This window comes from Neolamprologus multifasciatus, chromosome 20, assembly GCF_963576455.1.
Source record: "Neolamprologus multifasciatus chromosome 20, fNeoMul1.2, whole genome shotgun sequence".
In the NCBI taxonomy this organism is placed as follows: Eukaryota; Metazoa; Chordata; class Actinopteri; order Cichliformes; family Cichlidae; genus Neolamprologus; species Neolamprologus multifasciatus.
In genome coordinates, this window is record NC_140458.1 from 8,743,765 (window position 1) to 8,761,801 (window position 18,037).

General features: G+C 42.1%; 1 protein-coding gene across 1 annotated transcript; it reads left to right on the plus strand.

The window, feature by feature from the left end:
• Positions 1 to 2,737: 2,737 nt before the first annotated feature.
• Positions 2,738 to 16,861, plus strand: LOC146494366 (uncharacterized). The gene is made up of 9 exons (XM_085145855.1): positions 2,738 to 3,636; positions 5,770 to 5,994; positions 6,698 to 6,856; positions 11,686 to 11,757; positions 11,847 to 12,950; positions 13,058 to 13,177; positions 14,917 to 14,966; positions 15,080 to 16,244; positions 16,442 to 16,861. The coding sequence occupies exons 1-9, from the start codon at positions 3,025 to 3,027 to the stop codon at positions 16,595 to 16,597; spliced, it is 3,663 nt and encodes a 1,220-aa protein (XP_085001981.1). The 5' UTR covers positions 2,738 to 3,024; the 3' UTR covers positions 16,598 to 16,861.
• Positions 16,862 to 18,037: the final 1,176 nt, after the last annotated feature.

The following is an 18,037-nucleotide window of genomic DNA, read 5'->3' on the forward strand; positions in this document are numbered from 1 at the left end:
TTTTGCACATAACCAATAATGTGACATTAAAAAAGGCAACACTGGGCTCAGGCTGGATGGACCAGACTCTTTAAATATTAATATTAATATGTGTTAAGTGATTATTATAAGTTTATTATTTTATTTTATTTATACCAGTAACACAGGCGCACATAGAAGCTAAAGGGTTTGTAATCGCGAGTTTAAAATGACCAAGACTTACTAAATATTTAAATAAATCTGCAGTTGTTTATATGCATGCAAATTATTAGGCTGCATTATTAAACTGTACCTTAATTTGTACATTTTATACGATCTTTAGCTTTTAATACAGGTGCAAATTCACCCCTGACATGGAGATAAATAATGGATTGATGAGTTTGTGGTAACATCCTGAGGAAATCTTAGTTCATGTACATTTTGTGTGATTGGAATCATGGATGGGTGGTTTATTATAGTATAACATTGAAGTGCAGGTAAAAAATATATCGAAAGATGAAATATCAATGGGTTGTTTAAAATTTTTAGAGGTTTCTTTTGTTTTTATTTGTTTTTAACATTGTGGAATTTTCTTTTAGGTTTTCTTTTAATTTTCTTTTAAGCTTCCTTGCCTGAATTTTTTTTTAGCAGGAAAAAGGAAAATCAGTGTTATTTTGTGCTACAAACTAAGTGCTAGTTTTCATTTTTCAATTGCTGAAATATTACATTTTATCCAATAATTAGTTAATCTATAATTAATCTATATGAATTCAACCAAATCTTTAAGGAATATGGTTTCATTGTGTCAGCCCTGTGATATAAAGCCTACATTTCCACATGCCACTGAATTTCTTATAAAGCACCCACTAATATTTAATTGATTCACGTTGAGATGATAAAATGCAGTGAGGCATTACGGAAGCCCATCAATAAATGGCAAAGAGTTCATTCTCTTTAAAAAGCCTTTAAGTGCACATAAATGTTAAGTCATTACTACAATAAATTGTTGTAAATGCATTGTGGTGCAGATGCACTTTAGCGTTTGTGCAGAAGGTAAGATCAGTATGTCTGTGTAGCTTCTCAGCCATCCAGTTCATTGTAGTCTAAGGAGATTGGACTGAATTCTTGAGGAAATGTCACCTCTCATCCAAGAGGGTTCTCCATGTTAAGTCATTATTATAAATATTGTTGTAAATGGATTGCAGTGCACCAAGAAGCCTCTTGAATGCTTGGATAAGAAGTGAAACATCTAAAAGTAATTTAAAGAAGTCCAGTTGCTTTCTTCACAAGCTCCTTAGAAGGTAAGATCAGCTCTTCCTGAACACTGAAGATTAAAAAAGAAAAATTTTATTTTTCACAACCTGACAACCCAGATGTTCTTATAATGGTTCATAAAGCACTAGTAAATGATTCATAACCCATTAACGCTATCACTGAAAAATGTAGCAGAAAAAGAGCCGCTTATGTACTCAGCTGAAAAGCAGGTGGTTTTGACACTTGACTCGATGGAAGCATTATCAACATTATCTTAAGAGCCACTTCTTTTTTTGTGCCTGTTCTGTGATGGGTGTCTTCGTGGACATCACCACCCTGTGCATCTCCACTCATCCACTCTTGTATCCAGAGAGCAAAGGTGTGACAGAGGTGTGGAAGGATGATGGGGGAGGAACCGGACTGTTTGGTTATTATAACAGCTGGTTAATAGTATAATAGCTGCCCGATTAAAATTTAGGTTGTTGTTAGCTGGAAGAGGAAACATCTCATGTCCGTTACAAACCACAAAGACCTGCCTGTGGTCCTTTCAAACACAGCTCCATTATCCACAAGGTGGCAGCTTTACACAAACATTCCTCTTGCTTTATTCATTCTGCTAATTTTTTTTAAATTTTTGCAGACACTGGCCAAGATTTCAAAAATAAATTTCAGTTTAAAACTAAATACATATTAAATTAGAGCAACGCTACACAGAGGGGAATTGTGCAAACATCCTTTTAAAGGGGAGACCTATTATGTTTGAACTTATTTTCTGTAATACATACAATGGAAGATAAAATGCTAAGCAGGGTTTAAAATGAGGTACAAGCAATCCTTGTGAGCCACAAAACTCAGGCTTCATCTGAGCTAAATGCTCTATTTCAGGCATTTTGTTCTATTCCTTGCTCTGTTTTCTTTTTCTTTTCTTTTTTTATTTTATTACAGCAGCACCACCTACTGTTCTAACCCTGTGTATGGCATGCAAGGTGCAGCCAATCAAAAGAAAGCTGGCTGAAAAGCAGATGAGCTGAACTGAATTGATGCGAATAGAGCATCATTGAGGAGCTGCAAAAATACCTGGTGTATATAAAAAGATTATTATGAGCTAAAACATGCACATGTAGTCTGGTAGAGGCGGATAAAAAATGTAACTGGGAATTAAGATCATTCATTCATAGTAGTAGTCGGTTAGTTAATTGCTTGTCAGATTTCCAGAAGGAGAAAGTGGAAGCCAAGGGCAAGAAAACAGCTTAAGAATCAAAGCGAGACCGGAAAACCGTCAAAATAAAAGCCTCCAAACTGCCTCTCTACATCAGGCGTATGGGATGATAACAGTATGATAGAAATATGAAAACACAAGGTAACAAACGCTTAAAATTGTATCTTTTGTATGGAAATTTACAAAATAAACTTAATCATTTATAATCCTAGGCCTACACAATATTTTTAATATCGGATTAGTTTTCAAATTCGTGCTGGTTTGTAGCCACAGTTGAATGTTCTGGGAGAGTGTGTGTAGAATAAACATAATATGGGAGAGTGTGTGTAGAATAAACATAATATGTACGCTGACCAAGATGAATAGAGAAAAAAAGAAAAAAGCAGAGAAAACGACCGGAAGTCCGTTCTAAGCTGCGGTAACGTGACACTGTGACTTCTTCTGTGAGTGCGCTTTGGCAAAGTTTCAGTGCTGAGGATGCAGAGCAGCTAGTCGGGTCTTCAGAGTCTGTGAGCTGTGACTTTTGATATTTTAACACTAGTTTAAAACTGTAATGATCATCTTAGATTTTCTGTTTAAAAGCTAAAGAGAAAATGACGAACAAAGACGGCGATAAAAGCCTGAAGACTGCACTCCGCAGCCAGAAACAAGCCAGAGCGCACCAGGAGAAGAAGGATCCATTCTCCAATGATGGCTCCTCTTCAAAGGAGGCACAATTCACGGGTCAGTGCGACCCTGTGAAGGAGGTAAAAACTGCGGGACCGCGGGGAAAGAGAGCAGGGAAAGTGTCATCAGGTGTCAGCTCCGAGTGCCAGAGGAGCCCCGGCGCACAGAGGAAACTCTCCGACGCCAGCAACACTTCAGAGGATTTGAGCAAAGACTCCGGCTGCCTGTCGGGGAAACTGTCCTCCTCGGACAGCAGCTCGGAAATCTCCGACTGCCCGTCGGACGGTAACAAGCACGACTCTGACTTAAGCTGGATAGACGGCAAAGCTTACGTGACCCCGGATAGCGAGGGCGCAGGCGACGGCAAACCGTGCGCAAAAGCGGCGAGAGATATCTGCGCTCTCCAGGCGGAGGCTGCCGCAGGGGGCTTTAGTTTGTTCAACCCCTCGGGGGCGTTTATGAATCTTATGATGGGGGAAACAACCGAAGACCTCGTCAGGGAATTGGAAGATCTGAGGTCAGAGAACGAGTATTTGAAAGTAAGTTTGATCCAATTTACTTAATTAAATTAGCTTAATGCAATTAGCGAATTCGATTTGGTTTTCACGAAATGCAGCATCTACCTTTCTGTATAAACTCCGTGCATGTAGGTTTTGCTTGTTTATGAGAGCCTGTGAGTTTCTGTGGGAGGACCCTCAGCTCAACACCAGAGCCGATTTTCTGCAAATGTTTAGATCAGGCCAGTCTTATTTAGTGAGCGCAGAGCAAGTGGCTCTAATACAAGAGTCAAAAGTCACTACTGACCTTAATAAATTATGGAACAAACTCACACTTACTCAGATTTTTACAGTAGCTGAGTAACTGCTGACTGAGCTGGTGATTAGATGAGTAACTCCTGACTGCAAGGGCATTTTATTGGTCCAACTGGAAATTACTCTGTAACTTGATGCAGCAGATCACCAGTTTGCAGGAATATGTCTGGAAACCGGGGTTTGATTATAAATTGGTGGTTGCAGAGTTTTGTTAGTGGAGTACTGCTGAGCAAGTCCATCTACAAGCCCAATGGTAATGTCTGTTTTCCACTTTCACCTTTAAAGGGATGATCCACTTATTCAGAGCTAGAGATAAAGAAAGGTCATAATTGAAGCTGCTGATGTCCAGATATTCAGACTTTCTGAGTGTGAGTCAAGCTTTCTGAGAAAATGTTTCATGACTCAGAATATGCTGGAAACAACATATACAAAAAATAGCCCCAAATCCCTCTTTCTGCCCTAGATGCTCATTTCTGTGACATAACTTCACCTTGTAAGTGCAGATTCAAACTGTGGTCATTAAAGTAATCAGACACTTTGAAGGGTTTGTACAAAGCACAAAATGGCCATTTAGGCATCAAACTGGAAAATATAACAGTTAGAGCTTAAGTCATAAATCAGTTAGTTAGGCTAATATTAGCCAATATGTTTTTTCTAATGAATATGTGTACAAAAATATTTTTTAAGTAATTTATACATGTCATCAACCTGTAGTTTGTCCAGTAGATAAGATCTTATTATTTATAACACTCGAAGCATTGCTTGCAGCACATGTAGCAGAGTAGCATCCCAGCTGAGTAAAGAGTCAATCCATGTTTCACTTAGTTGTTTTCATGAGTCTCTAATGCCACCATAACACCTGGATTTAAGTTAACGGGAAAAATGGGAAAATATAACTTTCTGATATTTACAGTGCAAAAGTCTGGAACCTCATTTATTTATATTTTGCCTCTAAGTAGCCAGACATTCATGTAACGTTTTTCTTTGGACATTGGCTGCTTTTTTCTCTCAATTGTAGTCCAGTTCTTGTACCTGAGCATTTTCAGAGGATTTTTTTTTAAATTTATTAATTAATTTTTGTATGTTAACCCACAGAACACAAACCTATGAATCGATCTAGCAAGAAAAACATGCCTAACTCAAGAGATGACACGGTATTGTGTCTACAGACCACATAGCAAAGAACCTGTTTTAAACTGTATATTTAGGCACTTTGTTACTAGCAGCCTGTCACTCAAGCACATCATTTGTTCCAAATTATTTAGCTGATTCTATGAAAAATCTGTGCTAAAGATGAAACAGTTTGGCACACATAAAATAGTATTTTTCCACTAACGAGGTGATTTCCAAACAACTAAAACTTGGCTTATCTCAGCATGGTGTACTGTAGGAGGGACGGGATGAGGGAAGGGTTAAGGAAGGAAGGAATACTCAAGGGAGAAAGATGAAGCAAGAGAAGAGGGAGGAAGGAAAAAGTAAGAAAGGAAGGAAGAAAAGAGTGGAAAGGAGGGAAGGAAGGAAGGAACAAGTGATGGAAGAGGGAAGGATGGAATAGATAAGAAAGGAAAAATCAACAAAGGAAGAAAGGAGAGAAGGAATGATAGAAGGAAGAAGGGCAGGAAGGAAGAAAAAAGGGCACCACAAAAAGGACAAGGAAAAGAAAAAAGGGTAAGGAAAGAAAGCAGAATCAAAAGACAAGGAACAAAGGGAGTTAGGAAGGATGGAGGGAAGAGAAGAATTTGGAGGAAGGGGCCAAGGAAGAAGGAAAGGACTGTATGAAATAAGAAGGGAAAAGGGGAAGAAAGAAAGGAGAAAATGCCTTGACTCATGGTTTAATTATTTCTGTGTCGTCTGTCCCAGGACGAGGTGGAGGAGCTGCGCTGTGAGATGCTGGAAATGCGCGACATGTTCCAGGAGGAGGAGATTTACCAGCTGCAGGAGCTGCGGCTGCAGCTGGAGCAGGCCAACAAGTCGTGTCGCATCCTGCAGTACCGCCTCCGCAAGGCCGAGCGCCGCAGCATCCGAGTGGCTCAGACCGGACAGGTGGACGGGGAGCTGGTCCGGAGCCTTGAGCACGACATCAAGGTCAGAAAGTCGGGTGGTCTTTTTGCACAAACTCTCACTGCCAACAGACTGTAATTAAGCTCCTTCTCTGAAAACCGACTCACCTAAAACATCAAAGTGAACTTTTACTGCAGAACCACAAACCTACTTTCATCGCGGCGCACTAAACGCTGATTGTCTTGTTCATACAGGCTTTAACTCTGAGTCATGGCTGTAAAGTACTCCCTGCTGTTCATCTGCACCACAAGAATGTCATTAGACTGAAAAGTTTTCATCATGCATCCTGTTTATATTTCTGTAGCATAATTACTGCGTGTGGTCGGCTGTTCTGCGTGAGGACTGAACGATAAAAGCAGAGTGATCGTAAGCAGAATCATCGTCGTTGAACTGAGGCAACCAGATTCTGTTTCTGTCAACCAGGCCAATGTGTGTGTGTGTGTGTGTGTGTGTGTGTGTGTGTGTGTGTGTGTGTGTGTGTGTGTGTGTGTGTGTGTGGATTCCTTACAGCCTCACCCTCCTTCGCCCTCTCCATCGACTCATGGCTCAGTTCCCGTCACAAGAATTTTCTTGTAAAAGTTTCTCGGCTTTAACCAAATCAACTGCTCTAAAGACTCACTCACTCAGAAAATAACACTCACGAGAAAACAAATAAACAGACAATCAAAAAAAAACCTTCATTCGCAGCACTTTTACTGTCTTAACCTACTTTGTGCTTCACCTGCAGGTTGCAAAGAGCGTGTCACTCCGCCTGTACAACGAGCTAGAGGCGGTGCAGAAGAAGAACTCCCACTTGGAGTGGGAAAACGAGGTGCTGCGTGAAAAGACTCAGGAACTGGAAGTGGCCAAGCAGGTCTTACAGACTGAGCTGGATAAAACCAGAGAGGTGAGCATTTTACATCAAAGACCCTTTGGTAAAAAAATAAATTTAATAAAGAATGTTTGAAGGAGACCTCAAAAGACAAAAGTCCTGCAGTTGTCCTGACCTGGACAATGTCTGTGGAAGTGTTCGAAACAGCTAGCACCATTTTTTACTCACCTTTTGAGATCTTCTTTTAACAGTCATATGATGCCAAATATTTGGAAAGCATTCATAAGTGTTCCTGGTCCCCTAAACCTTCAGGCCCCAGAGGTTTTAGACCAGTCACTCTTACACTCTTACACACTCATGAAATGGCATCTGGTGAAGAGCCACGTAGCATTACAGCATCTTACACCCCCCCCTGCACTTTGTCTACCAACTCTCTAGAGGGTTAGAAGACATACTTATTACATATTCTTCTAGAAAAACCAAAGACTGAAGCCGAATTTTTATTTATTTATTGACTTTTCGACTGTGTTTGACAGCATTTGACAGCATAAAAACTCTGGTAGAAAGGCTGTAACAACAACCAGTAAACTGCTGGGAACTGAAATGTTGAGTCTGCCTTACTGTACATGACAAGAGCCTTCCACTTACCTCCTCTTTTAAACTATTGATATCTGCAGGATGATATTGCCCTCCTCTGTTCACAGAAAATAGCTCTAAAGGGTTTTATTCCTGAATGCATTACATTTCTAAATATTGGCAACACATTGGATGCCCATTTTGACTGACAAAAACATCCTAAGGTGCAGTGAAGGTGTCTGTGTGCATGAAAATGTCACGTGATTTCCGCTACAATCCAGTTTCCCTACGTGGACAAATAAATGTATCAATCTAGAGGGAGGAGCTCAGCCATTCAGGCCTCAGAGTAGATCTGCACCAAAAGGAGCCAGTTGAGGTGGTTTGGACCTCCAACCAGGGCTCACTGGTGAGGTGGTACTGAAAGAAGGCCTCAGGGTAGACGAAGGATCAGGCTGAAGACATTTCATCTCTCGGCTGGGTTGGGAACACCTTGGTGTCCCCCAGGAAGCCGTAGAGGAGGTGGATGGGAGAAGGAGATCATCTTAGACTGCTGCAACTGCAACTGGATGTTTGAGGTTCACGGTGCAGAATTTGATGATAGAAGGCACGCTGATTAAGTTTAACATGATGATTATCTTATTCTGGGCCTCTCAGTTCTTACTCTGTCTCTATCTGCTCCTCCCCTTATAAAACATATTTCTTCTGATTGGCTAACCTTCTGTTTTTGAGGGGCAGCCAAACAGAAGAAAGTTGTTTTGTGGGGCTGGGAGAATGAGACCATATTAAGGATATCCATTCTGAGTGACATCATACTGAGCTAAAAATAAAAAGAGACCTCTTGAAACCAAATGCTTGGTTTTATACTGTTACACTGTAACAGCATGTATGACAGAAAAAAGAAAAGAAAACTAGATCCTCTTTAAAATCTTTGATTTTTCACACTGGATCCTTAATTCATTGATGGTGTGGAGGGAATTTTAAGCCTTAGGTGGCGTACATAGTAACAAACCGCTCTTGTTTATGGTCTCATTACTGACCTTGGGACAGACTTGACTGTTAACTAAATTATTATGACCTGGAGCTGAAAATGAGATTGAAACGAGTGCACAGATCTGTCAATCAGACATGACAAGTCTAATCGAATTGATTAAATAAAAAAAAAAACTTCTTTAAAATCTCTCAAGAGCTGCTGATAATCTCAAAAGGGGGTTCTTCATACGCCTCAATGCGCGTCTTTAAAGGATGTGTGTATTTAGGTCAACCTTGAGAGAAACATAAACTTTCATCGCTCGGGTCAGGCGTCCTCCTTTCCATTACCCTGCACAGCTGCACCCATCCAGACAGCTGTCCCCCTCATCCCTCTGTCACCCTGAAGTCAGGTGACACACGATCCCGGTGCAGATCACTTATATGAGCGGGGGGCTCGGCCGGCAGCTGCCTGGTGCCGGGGATGGGCGAAGCAGCCTGGTATGCTGAACTCCAGGCACAGCTGACATCGTCGGCTGACAGGGCAGAAAAAAAAAGTAGAGAGATTACAAAAATAGACTCACTTTCTTTTTCTTACTGCTCTTATTAAGCTTGGATAAATCTGGATGAGTGTGTATTAGGGCATGCAGAAAGGAGGGTGTTGGTTGGTGCACAGGCATACTGACCTACAGCCATCACTCAGCACGCTTTGATCAAACTTCAACCTTTTCTTCTGCCTCCTTTGAGCACCAGTGTGCACTCCAGTGACACGTGTGCGGTTTAATCCAGGATTCGGTGCTTTGGCACGAGCTCAGTCTGCTCCACTCATCTGAGACAGCTGCTAGTCCCTTTGATCCCAACAGGGAAATCCACTTAGATTACCTAATCTAACCAGCAAAAAAACACAGCATGGATATATTGTGAAGGAGGGTGAGTATGCCAGAAGTTCACTCTGCTGCCGCTGCTGCTCGATGTTTTTGAGGCTGTTTGAGTTAAACGTAAATGTGTAGCTGCACAAGCTGAGCATAGACTTGTAGTAAGAGGACAAAAGCTGAAACAAAGACAATCATTTTACAGTTAAAGAAATATTACCATTTAATTCCATCTTTACTTATTAGGAACGACAAATTTCCGGTCACAGTAACCCAAATCTATTGAGCCTCCATGCCCACCGGCCTTGAATTCAAAAAGTGTAACTCCCTCTCTGTGTTTGCTCCTTCTAGCCTGACTATTATTAACACAGTGAAATCCTGTCGAGTGTTTAAGAGGAAGACAATGCTGCCTGACAGAAGCTTACATTCCTGTCATACTCAGACCTACAAACTGACTCAAGTAGAGACGGGAAGAACTCGGAGGAGAGAAAATGTCACATTTAGCGCCTTTTAGGCATCTCTGAGAAGTAGTGCAAGAGCATGATGAATATTTACTTAAAGGATTAGCTAAACATTTTGGGAAATATGCTTATTTGCTTTCTTGCCGAGAAGATCAGCACGACTTTCATGCCTGCAGAGGTTTGTAAATCCTTCTACAAGCATTTTTAAAGCTTATTAATTAGCATTTTATAACTAATTTGTTTAATTTACACAGAAAATAACAGAAGAATGAACTTGTTGTGGTTAGCAAGGCTCCAGGAAGCCGTGGTGTCCAACTCATAAACTGATGTTACACAAACATCATGTAAATTTAGAATCTTTAAACATGCTATAACCTCTCACTGAACAAATTTTAGTGTGTTATTAATTTTCTTATGTAATCATCAGAAACAAATGTTGAACTATTCCTTTACCTGCCTTTATATTTTTAAATTAAACTTCAGATTTGTCTTTTCCTTGTTTTCAGTGATGTAAAGAGCAAGAAACTAAGTACAGCCTTACTGGTTCTATAGGAATTAAGAGGGACAGTAGCAGCCAGGTGCTATTAATCAAATGTAAGTGATTGATTGATGATCAGCACGCTATAAAAGCAGAGGTTTTGATAGTTTGCTGTTCTGGACCTTACAGGTATGTTAACAAAATGCCAAAGTATTGTAGGCAAATTTCTGCCAATTTGCCATGCAGTTGGAGGGAATTTGTTGGGACATCCAAGGTCAGACTGAGCAACGCTCATGAAACTACAAAAAACCTAGAAGCTACAGACTCTACGGGCCTCAGTTGGTATGTCAAATGTTCAAGTTTGTAACAGTAAAATCAGAAAAAGGCTGAACAAGTACCGAGAGTTGCTGGGAAAAAATCACCTTCTTTGTAAAAATGACACAGCAGCATGGCTTAGACTTCTGGAACAATGTCCTTTGGACAAATGAGACCAGTTTGGAGATGTTTGGTCATAATTCGCAGCCAAACACAGCAGATCAGCACAAACACCTCATACCAGCTGTCAGCACAGTGGTGAGGAGCGATGACGTGAACTTGTTCTACAGTCACTAGATCTGTGCACCGTCGACCACGAACTCCTCAAACATGAGGCCACCTGTCCGACAGCTAAAACACAGAAGCACATCTACAACACATTGACTGAAGAAGAAAAGAATCAAGGTTACGATGGCCGAGTCAGAGTCCAGACCTCAACATGACTGAAATGCTGTTGAACGTTAACGGAGCAAAAGTGAATCCCCGCAAACCTCAAAGAACTGAAGCGACTTTGTAAAGAAGAGGGGGCCAAAAATGATGTGAGAGACATGAGAAACACCGTTACTTCAAGATACTGAATGAAGTTATTGCAACCCCCACTGACCTGCCGTTCAAGTCAGTCAATGAGAGGAAAGTTGGCCTGCGTTCTTTCTCATGTCCAGCAGGAGGTGACTCCCCTGGTTTTAATAAAAAAAAGAATACTTTTGTATAGAAATATCTAAAAAAAAAATTAAAAAGATTCTTTGGATAACTTTCTTGATGAGTTTATGGTCTTAGTCTGTAGTTTAAGTTCTTATTTAATACAGTTAGATGAATTATAAATCAGGCAAAGCTACTCTTTGAGTCAAAGGACAAAAATATGGAGCTGGAAATGTTCATCATTTATATCACAGATTTAGAATAAAAATGTAATGTAGAAAAAGTTTTTTTCTTTAATATCTTTATTTAATTTCACACAGTTGTGGTTAAAACCAAAAACCAAAAGAAAGAAACAAACATAAACACAAAGACGTCTCAATGCATTCTTAATCATCAAGGTGAGGACATTTAGTTTTGCAGACTGAAGAAGTCACTTGGATGAGGGACGAAACATTTCTCCCACTAAAAAGCTACGTCCAGATGAACAGAATCGACTTTTTGGGATAAATACAAAGAAGTTCGCTCCAGAAAATCTTAACCTAGTAAACTATCACTGTTTCTTGTGTGTGTGATCATACTCTTATTTTTATTCCTTAGAGCTCTTTGAAGAAGAAAAGCATCAGATCGACGGCCAGCAGGGCAGAGAAGAGGCTCTCTCAGCAGATTGAGGTTTGTATATTTGTTTCTAAACATGGCTGCATCCGTGAGTTATTTCATGTCATCATGACTGTCGTCACTGCTGTTTGATTTGCCAAAAGGATGACAGCGCCGATCTCAAGTGCCAACTCCACTTTGCCAAAGAGGAATTAGCTCTCATGTGCAAGAAGCTCACCAAATTGGTATCAGAGAGTGAGGCGATGCGCGAGGAGCTGGCCAAATACCGCTCAGCCTACGGTGACGTGGACACCGCCCAATCACCTGAAGGCAAGCAAAGCTACGCCCGTGCCAGGGAGGCGGAGGTCAAAGTTCATCTTAAACTGGTGGAAGAGGAGGCCACACTTCTAAGCCGGCGCATCGTTGAACTGGAGGTGGAGAACCGTGGTCTGCGAGCAGAAATGAGCGACCTCAGGGAGAAAATTGGAGGTGGAGGAGGAGGAGGGGAAGAGCAGGATGAAGAGAATCGGGATGTTTCGGAGGGAAATATGTCAGCGAGTGTTGCGATGAAGGACACGGATGGAAAGGAGAAAAGCATAAAAATGGGACCCGTGATGTACGAGCAGGGTCAGGATGAAGGGTCCGAGAAAAGAAAAGGCGATGAGGAGACTGAAAGGATGATCACTCGAGAGGGTCCTGTGGGAGGCGAGTGGGATCCCTCAGACAGTCAAGAGAGTGATGACAACAAAAAACTCCAAGAGATGACTTTGAAGGACTACGAAGCTCTGCTTGCTCTCAGAGACCATGCCTGCATTTTGAGTTCATCCATACAGCTCCTGATTACATCACCCAAAAATGGCCACAGCTTGTCTCCCTCGCGCACGTTCGCCTCGCCAATAGACTGTAACGGAAAGGCACAGAAGATTTCTCTGAATGAGGCTTTGGAACTTTTAGAGGCGATGCTGTTGGCTTTCATCGGGAGGGTGGAGATGCTTCTAACAGCCAAAGGTACACAGTTAAACTCAGTTAAGAAGGTCTGGGACTCCTACAGTTTCCCTTTCCTCTGTGGAAATCCTGACGTGGAGTCAGAGAGTAAGCAGGAGTGTGGAGAGCTGAAGAAGACAGAAAAACAAATGAGGAAAGCACCTTCTGTTCAATGGGGCCTCGGTGAGAAGTGCAGGGATCCAAGAACGCAGCTTTCATTGCAGATTCTTTGGATCCTCCATCAGTGGTGTCAAGTCAAAGGACCTGACATGGAAGGAAAACAGGTACAGTGAAAGATGGCATAAATAAACTCTGCTCATGCTCATTATGACACTTAAAAAAACACGCAAAGCTGTCGAATATTCAAATATATTTGGGCTTTTTTATTCAGGATAGAGAGAAAGCAATGTCAGTGCTGAAAGGATTGTTGCAAGACCTTGCTGCAGAGCTTCAGGATGAGCGGATTGAATGTGACAGTAAGGCCAAGGCCACGCCGGGCAAGCCAGCTGAGGTAAGGATGGTGTTTACGCCTCAGGCATGTGTGGCCCGCTGTGTGTGAGGTTGCGTGATACAGCGGGAAGTCCTGCCGATGATCTGTCTCCCTGGCCTTGTGTCCGCCTGACAGTCGGTTCAGCGGGCATCATGAAAACACTCATGCCAGAGTATTTAGGCTAATCTCTTGTAGGGGGCTGCAGCCAAACAGGACAGGCATTTTCAAACATACAGCACGAAAATGCAAAAACGATTCTCTGCAGTCCTTCAAGTTCTCCTGAATGATCATTTCCATCTCCTTTGTTATTCAATAAAGAAAAGCAGTTTCGATGCACAGCATGATTTAGGATCAGATTTATTATTTCAACAGCTTTTTTTCCTTCTTAACCCACTGACTGGACTGTAATCCCTATTTTACTCTTTTACTTAACATTTAGTTTGAAGTGAAATGAAAAAAATAAAGACTCTACAGGCTCTCCAGCAGCTTTATTGAAGACGTATTGGAGCCTATATGTCTCTGGGGTTATCTCTGTTATGAGTTTACGATGCTTTGTCCTGATAACGAACAGCAAATTCAAATGTTTCTGAAGGTTTTGTTAGTTAATAACACAGATGTGCCAGAATACCAAACAACTATAGATGCGTGATATTAATTATTAAACCCTAACGTAATTGTTAGTGTTAAATTATCAAGAGCACAAAAGGGGAAGCGACGGAAACATTATTGATTTTGCAGCCAACGGGCTTTAAAGCGACAGTTCACCCAAAAGAGACAGCTTAGATTTTTATGCGTCAGCTGCCCAGTTTTGGAGCACTGACGCTCACATCGCAGCAAAACAAAGCATCAACACTTCTTTGCAGAAATCATGGCCTGGTTTCTCATAAATATCCAGGACCCTTGTTGTGAGCAGTGGTTTTTAGATGTTATCTAAATAAATGTGGAGAAAGCTCTACATTAATTACAATCATCAGTGGAATGTTAAAAAGTGACGAATCAGCTCAAAAATACTAAATGTTTTGCTGTTTTTTTCCCCCCTAAAATAAGGTTTAAAAAGCTTTTTTTTCTTGCAAGTTTCACTCTTACACCACATTCAATTAGATGACAATATAGCTTTAATAATGAGAGTGGCCCCATGATCAACACCAACCACAAAAGTAAAGGTAAGTTCACCTTACATCCGGTCAGTAGACTGGGGTAATTAAGTGTATCTGACTGACAGCACAAGGCTAAAACTATGTAAACCTCAACTGTGCAAGCATCTGTGAAACAACATGATTGGTTCTTTTGTCTCCCAGTGGTGATTGGCTATTTTGTAGAAGGATCAGGACCACTGCAACTTTCACCATTTCACATTTCTGTCTCTTTTAATCATCGTGTCAGATGCTCTGTTTGTTCTGTACAGTGACGCAGTGGCGGATGAACACACTAAAGAGAAATAGTCCCTACATAAAATTGCTTACAACAAGTTTGTGCATTTTTTTCTTGGGTTTTAGTTTCTGATGACAAATTGTTGAGATGCATAAATTGTGCACTTTGAGCACATTTTATTATATTGTATATTTACATTTAAATATTACCTGGTAAACTGCCCATTAAAAACAACAAATACCAAGCTCGTGCTGACACTAAATGTGGGGCACAAAGACATTGTTGTGCAGTCCACAAGATAGTTATTGACAGATTTCAGCGTGGAGAAAGTTTAAATCTGAAGTATCTGATGTAATGTTTGGTGACATTTTCTTTCTCTCTTGGCTCAGCGTCGTGTTGGTGGTGTTTTTCAATGTGGTCGACACCGTGAAGCTGACAGGTCTGTGTTGTTCCACAAACTGTCACATGTTTTTCATAAGTTCACTGAAGTTGTAACTCATACATCGCCTGGTGTCTTTGTGGTTTTTTTTACAAAAAAATCTGAACCTGCAGCTCGACAGGAAAAAGACTCAGACGGCAGTTTCCTCCGTGCAGCTCTCAGAGGAAGAACTGGTGCTATCTGAGCCAAGAGGCTGCCCAGCTTGACCGAGAGGACCCGGTTAAGACGTGGGACCATCTAATCATGCCGCTTAGCTTCCCTGATCTTGACTTTGAGCAGATGTCCTTGGACAGAAGCCATACTGCTCCAGAGAAGTCTACCGTCCGCATCTACTACAGCCCCCCGTCGGCCCGCAGAGTCCAGCTGGCTCAGCTGAAGCAAAGCCCAGACAGCGGATCCGTGGACACGCCCTCTCCCTGGTGCACTCCGCCAACCTCCTTCTCACAGCTCTGTCTGGGCTCATCTGCCAATCTGAGCGATGACATGAAGGAAATGACAGCCGGCTGGAGGCAGAAGCGTCAAGACAGCCCACAGGAAAAGAGAGAAAGATTAGCAGGCCGGGGATGGGTGGATGTGTCCTGCTCCGGTACTCAGACCCATATGAAACCACAGATGGTGAGTGTTGGTCAGCAGACAGATGCGACTCAAGGGTTGAGCACCACGAGAAGCAGTCCTTCTCGGGCCCTGAACTCCCCTCTGGTCCCTGCCCGCTCTCACCACATCTCTGCCTCACTGGAGGGCATAACAGGCCGAGGGGAGAGGTCCAGACACTCCACTTCCTCGCCTAAACTGTACCGAAGACAGTCTCTCCCCTCTCCCTCCAATCTGAGCTCCCCCTCCTCTGCATCTACCTCTAGAGATCGACCTCTGTGGAACCTGGCACATCAAAATCAGTCCGGCCTCGTGTGGACTCGACAAACCAGCTCCCGAGCAGGTGCTGGGCAGAGCCACGGCTCCCTGAGCAACTCCAAGCTGCCCGCCAAGTCCACCGGAGCCAACCGGTACGGCTTGGTGACAGAGTTCCTGCGTAGGGTGAGCGGGCGGGCAGACAAACCAGTGCCAGGGTCAGGGCAGAAAGCTAAAAGTAGCACGAGGAACCTGGAACGCGTTCCAACGAGGCCTCCCGCCGCCCCGCTCAACAGGAACGACAGCGTGACAAGGATCGTTAACCAGAGGTTCATGAAGCAGAGAGAGGAGGCCACCAAAGTCCAGAAGGAGGAGAAGGGAAGCAGCCTGAACCAGGGTGTCAAAAATGGCCTGAGTACCGTCACAGCAGAGGTGAGTGGAAATTATACAAATTATATTATATAAATACAGACAGGGCTCCCACCAGTTGCTCATACATTCATCTCACTATACAAAACACAGACCATGCTTGATATTAGCATCCTCCGCCCCATCATAACAACATATTAATGACAGAACATAAGGCCAGCAGGTCCAAGTCAATACGTTTCTTCTCTCTGTTTGACCAGGAGAGGAGCTACGAGTGTAGCTCCAGCAGCACGCTCACCTTCTGCTTCGCCCGTCCGTCTCGCTCCACGCAGAAACAAACATCAAACCCGACCAAACTCCAAAGGCACAGGTACTCGCCTCCGGTCAGAGCAGTTGCAGACTCCACCTGCAGCTGAACATGATGGGAAACAGCAGCTTTCACACTGACACCACAGACAAATTTAGTCTGTAGGCTCGAAAATGTAAATTCAGCTTTTCGTGGGATGTTTAGGAGAGCTTTGAGAAAACTCATAGAGCTTTTGGTGCAATTAAAGTCACTCATCTTCTTTCACAGATGGGCTTAACCCTTAATTGACTTGCTTATAATTAATTTTGTAATATCTTTACTGTATTTTGTAGATAATAACTTTGTTATAGTCAATAAACAACTAACAAGTTGATTGTGATCTTGTGTGTGTGTTGATTTCACCCTGGTTTCATTTGAGCTTCAGAAACTGGTTGCCTCTGCAGTAAGCGGCTCCTTCAGGGCAGGGCTGCTGGTTGTTACGTCACATGCTGAAAAAAGAAAACCGCTAAGATGATAATAAGATTTCCTCGCCTGTCAGGACCATGACCCAACCTCGGTTCCTCTCTCTTTAATTGACACATTAAAAAAACTGAACTGAGCTCATCAAAGAAGACTTAAAAATAAAAATGTGTGTTAGCGGCAGCAGGTCTGGCTTTCCTGGAGCAGATCAGCTGCAGCACTTCCTCCTTCAGCTGGCAGCCGGCCAATGATGGTGGTGGTCAAGGACAGGGCAGAGGAGGAGGTGCGCAATCACACGGGGGTCACATTTCTGCTAACAACATGTGTTCATCCTCTGTTACCCACAGTGCATACACAGCAGTGTCGGCTACGTCCCAAAAGAGTTCACACGTAATCCACCAGACACAAAATTCTCAAAAACACACATGAAAGATTTAAAGAATGCAAAAAACAAATGGTAGAATAACTGCATTTGAGTTTTTAAATGCATTTCCTACTGTGCAAAAAAACAACCCTGCTAAACTCCAATCGATTTGTCTCAGAAATTCTTCATATCCTGTCAATTTGTTTTACCTAATTTGATTATTTGCCTATTTCCTCTGGGAATTCACATTGCTTCACTACACATTATGTTCCTGCAGCAGTTTTTAGTGCTTTCTAGCTAACATTCTGACTCCAGTGAATGCATCTGGAGCAATTTGAGGGTAAGTGTCTTGCCCAAGGTTACTTTTGGCATGCAGAGTAAGTAGTAAATGACTTGCTTTACCTTTGAGCCACAGCCAGCCCAACATCCAATCTCTGCATTTACATTTTACGTACCTTTTACATTACATTTTTATCACAGTCTACATATATTATACTACAGATTATTCTTAGTTACCTAGATTAAATGTGAAAGATATGTATTAAGGTTTTTTTCTCCCTATTTGGTTCGCATATTCCTAATTTAACAACCTAACAGCAATTAAAGTGGTAAAAATTTGCATGTTGAGTTAAAATGCTTTAATCTCACAGCACTTCTGTATGTGCACTGTGTAACTGCTACCATTTGTACCTGAGTAAATGATGGGAACGCCTCTCCCAGCTTTCC

What these genes read in the sequence shown, in the direction of transcription:
- LOC146494366 (XM_085145855.1), top strand. Translation starts at nt 3,025, where the DNA reads ATGACGAACAAAGACGGCGATAAAAGCCTGAAGACTGCACTCCGCAGC. An exon ending in CTGACATGGAAGGAAAACAG is followed by an intron (nt 12,951 to 13,057) that starts GTACAGTGAAAG and finishes TTTTTTATTCAG; the next exon opens with GATAGAGAGAAAGCAATGTC. An exon ending in CGCCGGGCAAGCCAGCTGAG is followed by an intron (nt 13,178 to 14,916) that starts GTAAGGATGGTG and finishes CTCTTGGCTCAG; the next exon opens with CGTCGTGTTGGTGGTGTTTT.